The sequence below is a fragment of the Terrapene carolina genome, unplaced genomic scaffold (genome assembly GCF_002925995.2).
Source record: "Terrapene carolina triunguis isolate 2854851 unplaced genomic scaffold, T_m_triunguis-2.0 Scaffold926, whole genome shotgun sequence".
NCBI classification, from domain to species: domain Eukaryota; kingdom Metazoa; phylum Chordata; order Testudines; family Emydidae; genus Terrapene; species Terrapene triunguis.
The window spans coordinates 2,917,343-2,926,317 of NW_020665277.1; the positions used below are offsets into that span (position 1 = coordinate 2,917,343).

The window sequence follows — 8,975 nt, forward strand, 5'->3', positions numbered from 1 at the left end:
TCCCTACTTCCCAGCCCCAGCTCGGGTGCTGCCATGGCAGGGGAGAGAGGGCACATCAATTGCATTAGAAAGGTAAGGTTACTGATATTAAAATATGAGTTGTGTGCTTTTATTTGTAGAACAAAAAAATGTTAATTATTATTAAGGTTTTTTAATATAGTGCTTTTATCCAAAGTGCTTTACAATAGTTAGCTAATGGTACAAACAACATTTGGAAAGATCATTAAGTGGTCCACTGAGACCCTCAGCAATTTTCAAGTAGTCTGTGAAAAAAAGTTTGAGAACCACTGATCTAGGTGATGCAGGAAGCAGGGTTGGCGCTCTTCTTTCTGAGTCAGTATTGAACTAATGACCAACCACAGTACTGAGGGCAGAATACTGCTGAGGGGACCATTTTTCAGGAGACCAAACTATGATACTAAGCATGTCGTAGAGTCTAAAGCACCTTTTGCAAAAGCAGGAACATTTTCACAATTTACTATTTCATATACGCAACACACTGTGTTTAGTGTGTCTTTCATCCAAGGATCTGAGTGTTTAGGCAAACATGAAGCCTCATCATACTCCTGTAAGTTACATTAGCATTATTCCCAATTTACAGATGGGTGAACTGAGCCACAAGACGGGAAGTAGCTTGCTCAGAGTTACAAAGTGAGTCAATGGCAGAGTTTAGAAATCGCTTTAAACCTCTAGACTGCACTCCCTACAGAACTCAGAAGTGTATCTATCACTAAACATATATTTTGTACTCCCTACGTTGCAGAATTATGCAGTTATTACTTTATAAGTTTCCACTCAGTAGTTGGGATCACCTTAGGGTGAATATTTCCAATATACTTTAGATATTCCAACTGTTCCATCTTTCACACATACACCCTTGTTTTCATGCAGAAACAGCTAGTACCTGTATCTGAAGGCCGAAGAAAGTCTGTGTCACACGTGAAAAAGGTCTGATGATCCTGAGCAGACAAATTCATGTCGTAGTATGTAAGCGGTTCCTTCCCAGTCACCCACGTGTACCTTTAGCAAAAGACAAGAAAAGTCTCCAAACATGTGTTGTAACAGCTGGTACAGTGGGATGTCTGATGTCTTCAGAAACTGAGGTTAGCACTGAAGGGTCATTTGTTATGTGGATTTTCTAATCATAAGATTGCAACACCAATGTTCTGTACAGGTTGCCAGAGGGCTTCCTGGTGAAAGGCAATGCATGATTTTTGAACCTAAAAGCCAAAATGGCTTGGCAACTGCCTGTTTGAGAAATGCTTTTATGCCTTTGCAACAGGGTCACAGTTATGGACAACGACAATGCTCGAGCTGAAACCACCACTCTATAAAGGGGAGTGTGGTTCCACTAGGGCGTACTATATGACAGACTCTACTTCGGAACTCATTCCTCAAGCTTTGGAATGAAATAGCCCAAATCTGTCAGCTTTCAGGGCATGCTGCAAAGCTCAGATCTTTTCGAATTTGCAGATATTTTAGAATTTTGGAGAAAGAGGGTTGTGATGAGCACTGGAACGGCTGTTTCTTTGCTTTGGGGAAGCTACAGAGTTTACTTTGTTTGCACGAATATTTGTATTTCTAATATGGGATGAAGGCACCTAGAGCTCTGGACAGATATTTTTTAAGGGTAGGACTGGTATAAATCCCAACAATTACCCATGATGCTCTTTGGATCTCACCATTATTTCCAAGAAGTGCAAGGATGAGAGCTCTGGCAACAAGTTAAAAGGTGTGTGCAGGCTCTAAGTTCATTTCCACAGCTGCTTGTTACGTTGAAAATAAAATGAAATTAATACCTGCTATATTCTGCTCCTCTGAAAAGATTAAGAGGGTTTCTCCATACTTTGCACTCTGCAAAATGAAAGAGCATTACTTCAAGTTTGAATAAAGTTCCAAAACTAATCCCTTGTCTTTACACAGCTACAGTCCTTTCTGTAAAATCCACATAACTTCAATTCATTCCCTGATCACTTCCTGCTGGACATGACTTGTGCAAAGCCAGAGTTTTCCAGCATTCCTGTCATACAAAAGCACTTGGAAGAAGGGTTAAACATTGCACGAGAATAACCAGAGCAATGCTCAAACTGTATAATTTTGGAGCCTGCAAACTGTAAAATTTTGGTGTCTGCAAAAAGCCTGGTATTACCGGGACAATTCAGTGGTGTGTTTCAGTCTATTTTTTCCATTCAAGCTGTGTATTAATCTCTTGACTTAAACTCTTATTTCTAATAATTATGTAACATACTAGGCAATACACATAGGTTCTTTCTTTCAGCAGTTCTAACAAATGCAACGATATTCACAAAGCAATTCCGGATTTTACTTCACTGATTATCATCATCATTTCGCTTTACTTCTGCAACTCTCTCGTGCTGATGGTCCCAAATGAGAGACCATCTTTCTCTGATTGTTACTATAGGCCCTAACGGGACGCCAAGACCGTTCTAAGACAGAAATCCAACTAGTTTGAACAAATCTTTCTGGGTTTAGGGGAGACACTTAACATGTCTCTGCAAAGCCAAAAGTTAGAAGCAATTACCTGACAAACTCTGCCTGTTTGTCTCGTTTTCTCCGTTGTTGGCTGAAAAACCTGGCACCGAAGGACTATTCTCTACTCCTCCAATGAGTGGCCTCAAATGGCTCACAGACACCTGCTCAATGAAAGAGGTGCCATATTTTTGGAAGTACCACCATTCGAATATCTGCAGTGGGAACAAGAGAAAAATTGCACCCAAATGTTTCACTAGACAACAACTTACCAGTATTCACAACAGACATGAAACAAAAATGTGAGCCATGTGGACATCCCTTTGCAACTGATTACAGACACTATTTATCTATATAAAATATTGTTAATTTTTGTATCTCCTTCCACTAAACCAGAGAGACATGGGTCTCCCCACACAATGTGGGAAGAAAAAACATTAAGAAATTTATCAGATTTTAGCCAAATAATGGATTAACATCCACAAAAGTATGCTAACTTCTGAAGCAATTTTAACAAATAAGCTGTCTGGATCCTGCAGCCCTTACTTTAGCACATAGTCAAGGGGACTTTCCCCTGGAAGTAAGGACTACATGACTGGGCCTGGCTTTGGGTTTCATTCTTCCAAATTCACCTTTTTTGCTCATTTTGTATCACCTGCAATATGCTTTGTTGATAGCATGTGACAGTCCAGGGAGGGAAGTCATTTAGTTCATTTATGAGATGTTTAAGCTCAAGAGTGTTTTTTTTTTTCTTCTTTCCTCCTGTAGGCCTTATGAGGCATTTATATATCATGATCTCCAGGAGTTACAGTAGAGGACCACCCTAGACCAATTCAACTGGGTATTTCCATCAGCATGAAGAGATAAGTCACATTCAAATACACGGCATTCCTATTGTGAAATGTTGCAATAACTCATCCATTTTAAATGTCAACAAAAAATCCACTTTTTTCTTTAAAGCGGGGATTTTTCTGTATCTTAACTATGTAAAATGACTAGGGCAAACATCATCATCCATTTCCTTCTTAAACAGCTCTTCCCAAATCCCCCATTCAGTACTCACAATCCACATTTTTCCTGCAGCTATGGTAAACAAATTGCTTTCTTCACATAAAAAAAGATTTTTCTTTTAACTTTAGCCACACAAAATGTCTGTTAAACACAGCTTCAGCATAGTTTGGTAACTGTGTGTGATATCTGACAGTGAAAGAATGTTCCAAAAGGCCCTTATCCTGCAACCAGATCTGCCCACACCGATCTGACTGCAGGATCAGAGCCTGAAATCTCAGATGGCTAAAGACCTATCAGAGTTCAGCAAGAATAATTTCTTTTATAGCCCAAACCCTCTCCCCCACCAGTCTCTCTTTAGATGTAACTTTTTAGTGAACTTAGTGCTGGTGAAACATCTAGAACGGCTTTCATCCTCCAAGGCAATCAATTTGTCCAAAGAACATGTGCAATGTTGCAGCAGTGCAAGCTTCTCTGCGCACACCACCAGTACCTCACCCATGACTTGAAGGGACTGCTTCCAACGGTGAGAGAGGTGGTCAGTCTTCATGGTCTGGCTGCTGAGACTGCCAATGAGAGAATGCCAGTTGTGGCAGTGGCTTTGTGATGCAAACTATCCATTGGGAAAGGGACTGAATTTTTCCTCTTTAAAACACAGGAAATTATATGCAATATTGAAGGTTGAGATTCAATTAGCACAGGATTCAGGAAATTCAGAGTTAAGGTTGTTGTGGGAATCATACCTATGCCCTCTTCAGGTAACAATGGATAGAGTCCTGTGTATCAGAAACTACTGAGGAGTCTTAGTTTCTTGTACAGTATAAGGACACCACCTAGAGACTGGTCAGAGAACAGGAGGGTTTCTTGCATCCTCACTTTAACAAGAGACATGCAAAAGCTCTAGTGAGAAGAGGAATCTACTTACAAATATCAGTCCAGATATAAGAGATGAAGTCCCTGTAAGTGCAACGTAGAATTTTGGAGTCAAAGTGCTTAAGAACACAGTCACTGTTAAGAGGGAAGAACAGCACAGTCAATAGGCAGAACTAGAAAATTCCAAACAATATGTTTGAAAGCAACATAAACAACCATATACAGCACGCTACACACACACATAACAAAATTGCTTAGGTTTTGCAAGGGCCTTGGTAATTTCACAGATGGAAGAGTACAGCAAGCAGAAAGATGAGACTTAAAAGAAGATACTGTATCAAACACGGCTAGTCTTTGCAATCAGAACGACTCTATACAAATCCTTTGAAAAGACATTTAAATTGTAATGCTCTTGTTACACCAAAGGATCTTAACAGTTGCATGGTTATTGAATGAATAAGTAATTTTGACAGACCATATGCTTTATTTTAATTTAACAGTGAGCTATATTATTTTGATACAAGTTTCTATTAAGTCTTAGCAAGTAAACTGATCAGAAGTTCTGTTTTAAAAAGGCGCATATGTTCTATCCTAAACTACCTTAGCCACACAGAATCAATAATCAATCAACAATAAATAGGTGCTGCTATTTCCCAGATATTAAAAAAGGCACAGCAAAACAAAGAGTGCATCAAAAGTTATTATGTTCAAATACATTGTACTGTGTAGATTTACACAGACTTCCATTCCTTGCTATTTACAGAACAGAAGAAACCTCCTAATGTTACCACCCTGAGTGAATCTCACATGTCCAGGTAAGAAAGGCATGTTTGGTCTGCATTGTTCTACTAATCTACTGCTGGGAAGCAGTAACAGAGAAAACTAGAATCATATAGCACCACCAACTGGAGTATTACATAACAGAGATAGCCTCTGTTTCCAATGTCCAATATCTCTGCAGGCTGAGGATATGCTGAGTTTAATACTGCAGGTTGAAAATGGATTTCTGATAAAACCTGAAAATCTAATTTAAACAGTGGCCAACAGCTAAATGGAAAAACAGACACAAGAAACATCCAGTTTTATCTTTGAAAAGAAACTAGTACACATGCAGGAAGAGTGACAAGCATCATGTTGGAATCACAGCAAGGGTTGCAAGCAGAAAATGAACTCTCTTTTAGATGAGGATGCTATTAAGTAACAGTGTAATTTCTCTAATTATAACAGAATCCTGAATTCAACTTCACACCAAAATGTTGAAATGCTAATTCCTAAGTAAACATGCTCCTGGGGAGAGAAGAATTCATTTGCTGGATTTTTAAATAGATCAGACAGAAAAGCAGCAATATGATCATCAGTGTATTTAAAAGGGGGGGGGGGGAGGAGTGCGGGCAGGCAAGAACATATTTAACTTTCACTGGAAAGTCACAAGCCAGAATCAGAGCGCATACCATCAACACTTTTTTTGCACAAATAATCCATCTTTTACAGCTGTGGAGAGAGACACTAAATATACTGACTACCTAGCCGTTGGCTAAAGAAAACTGAGGCAATCATCAATTGCAGACTTCTCTGGAAGAATTAATTTTAAGGAGCAGGCCCACCACTTTCACACCATAAACCTATTTAACCAACCACTGACCCTCAGTAAAGGAGGGATGGAAGAAAGAAACATCTGATGACAGCAAGTCTGTAGCCTATGTAGTTCAGAAATAAATGTCATGGTGTCCCTTCAATTTTTAAATGATACTTGTGACCACTGCAGTTTCACCAAATCTTTACCTATTTCTAGATCTTTATCTAGAAAACCATATTGTTCTCAGAAATGTGACAAAAGGACCGCTTTGAACACTAGACCAAATTTGTGTTAAACTCCCACAGCTCAGAGAATCTTACAGACTCAAGAAAAACATCAATTTTCATCTAGTCTTCTCGCCCACACGCAATAAAGCAGACTAAAGAACCCCTTTGTGGGACCAGCTGGGATGTAGTGTTGAGTTATTCCAGAGGACGCCCAACCACAGGTGACATTCCAAACTGAGCTGAAATGATGGATATAAGGTAACCAGTACCTTCAAACTGACTGTGGAACAACCAAAGAACATGACCTAACAGTCACCAGCCACCATTCCAATACAAGAACATTTTTGTTACCAAATGGTGATGCACCATCTCCCAAATAACTCAAAACCATGGCGAGAAGGGACATTTCCAGTTGCATCAAACAAAACATACAATATTGACAAACTGCAGAGGAAATTTTAATTCCTGAACATCTCTAGGATTTGTTAAGTGAATTTCAAAGCACTGAGCTTGAGATGTTATCAAGTATTCCATAGCCTATGATTACCTAAGGCCCAGTAAAATCCTTCTAATTGACATAGTTCATAGGAAATAAACATGCCAATTAAACCATCAACCCAACTCTCCTCAGGCCAAGAGGAAACCATAGCAGTGGGAGGTTTCTTTTATTTCTTGAACTGCTTTTTACATAAGCATTGTACGAAGTATTAGAACATTTTCAAAATCTATGTTAAGGTAAATGTGTCTTGTCTGATAGCCACAAAAAAGAGCCAGAAAGCAGTCTGCAGTGGAGGGACACAAAAACCTTGTCTACACTAACAAGAGTTACCCACTGTTAATAAACGATTTATGCAACAACTGCAGTTGAAACAGCACTGAACACAACTTAACTGCAAGTTCAACCAAGAACAAACCACACGGAGGACAATTTTGGAAACTGAAATTGGGAATTTTTGTTAGGCAGGGCAGAAATTGGAAGTTAGTACCAGAAAGCTATAATTCATAATGATTAATGTTATGAGACTGCAGATATTAACAAAAGGGTGAGTGACTTCATCAAATGAATATCTGTTCCTTAGCAAGGGTCCCAATTGTGCCTTGTGCAATTTATTAAGGGGCTCATCAGGGAATGGCCAAGGCTTGTTGAGTTTGTTCCCAAAATTAAGGATGACAGTAATAATTAATATCTTGTAAATAGACAGCTTCAATCCAGCCAAGAATTTCCAAGTATTTTACAAGTGTTATACAGCACTTGAAATGTTTATAAGACACCAATTGTCTAGGAAGGAGCTAATACAAAAAGATGAGGCTTGTACCACACCCAACAAGAGGTGTTAGGACACCAACCCCATTCCAGCAGCTGGAGAGCATGCGGAGCTTCTTTCCAAGTGCTCATACGCTCAGGAGGTTCCATCTTTGGTATCAGCCTCTGGCTAATAATTAACTAATAAAACTGAAGAGTGAAGCCTTTTCCCATTTTCCCCTGGCTCCTGGAAGACAAGAGAGCATTCTCCTTTATCTCCACTGCTAATTGCAGCATCCTCTGTAAGATGCTGTCCAGAGCCCTATGGGCTGAAATGAAACTCAGACTGCGTCAATTTCACCCAGTTTGGACATCAACTTGAAATGCTTTCATCTGAAGGGGGGGAAAATTGTGAAAGCAGTTACAATTCCTCCACTTGCCTGAGTCTCCCTGAAAATTGTCATTTTATAGTCACATATTCCAACCTTAAAAAAAAAATCTTCCATGCTGATGTATGAAAGATCCACACAAAGAAAACTGTACACAAAAAGCTGCCAAATGCACAAAGTAAACACACTAGAAAACAAGAGGAAAAGCATTGTTTCTTCTAGACTCTTTCAATTCTGGACATGTTAAATGTTACTTGAAACAATAATGGGTAGGCCCCTACCAAATTCATGGACATGAAAAACGAGTCACAGACCGTGAAATCTGGTCTTTTATGTGCCTTTACCCTATACTATACAGATTTCATGGAGTAGACCAGCATTTCTCAAACTGGGGTTCCTGACCCAAAAGGGAGCTGCAGGGGGGGTTGCAAAGTTATTTTAGGGAGGTTGTGGTATTGCCACCCTTGCTTCTGCACTGCTGCAAGTGGCAGCGCTGCCTTCAGTGGCCGGAGAGTGGTGGCTGTTGGCCGGGCGCCCAGCTCTGAAGGCAGCGCCCCACCAGCAGCAGTGCAGAAGTAAGGGTGGCACAACCCTCCCTACAATAACCTTGTGACCTCCCCCCCACACACACACACTCCTTTTTGGGTCAGGACCCCTACAATTACAACACTGTGAAATTTCAGAATTAAATAGCGGAAATCATGAAATTTACGATTTAAAAATCCTATGACTGTGAAATTGACCAAAATGGAGGGTAAATTTGGTAGGGCCCTAATAACGGGTAAGACATTTTTAAACAGAAGGGCTGGTGTCCTCGAAAGTATCATGCCCAAGCCAACATATAGAGCACATGAAACTAGCAGTGTTTTTGTTTCCAGTAGTGTCCACATGTAATTAACAACCAGACCTAAAACCCTGAAGAACTGATGGTCTATCCTGTGCTTTAGTGATAGGACTATCCAGAAAAGCAAGGGTATCTTCCTGCTCCATTTTTCTGGGCTGCACTTGACAGTCTGCTGTAGCTGGTTTATTTATAATGAACACCAACAAAACAAAGAACAAATGCCAATTATTTCTAGATTTTGACAAGATTAGAAGAAAAGAATATTTCTTCCCCACCCACCCTGTTTGTTTACTGTGTGAGTATGACAGTTTTGTAAATGCTACAA

The 8,975-nt window shown here is 39.7% G+C and overlaps 1 protein-coding gene across 1 annotated transcript in view; it reads right to left on the bottom strand.

Annotated features, from left to right (window-relative positions):
- The window catches only part of ST7L (suppression of tumorigenicity 7 like), a 39,858-nt gene extending 32,029 nt beyond the window's left edge, over positions 1 to 7,829 (bottom strand). The window contains exons 1-5 of the mRNA XM_024204553.3: positions 7,522 to 7,829; positions 4,424 to 4,506; positions 2,543 to 2,705; positions 1,800 to 1,854; positions 905 to 1,020 (exon numbers count right to left, since the gene is read on the bottom strand). Coding sequence (XP_024060321.1) covers positions 905 to 1,020; positions 1,800 to 1,854; positions 2,543 to 2,705; positions 4,424 to 4,506; positions 7,522 to 7,588 — 484 coding nt within the window. The 5' untranslated portion in view covers positions 7,589 to 7,829. The remainder of the gene's footprint in view (positions 1 to 904; positions 1,021 to 1,799; positions 1,855 to 2,542; positions 2,706 to 4,423; positions 4,507 to 7,521) is intronic.
- Positions 7,830 to 8,975: the final 1,146 nt, after the last annotated feature.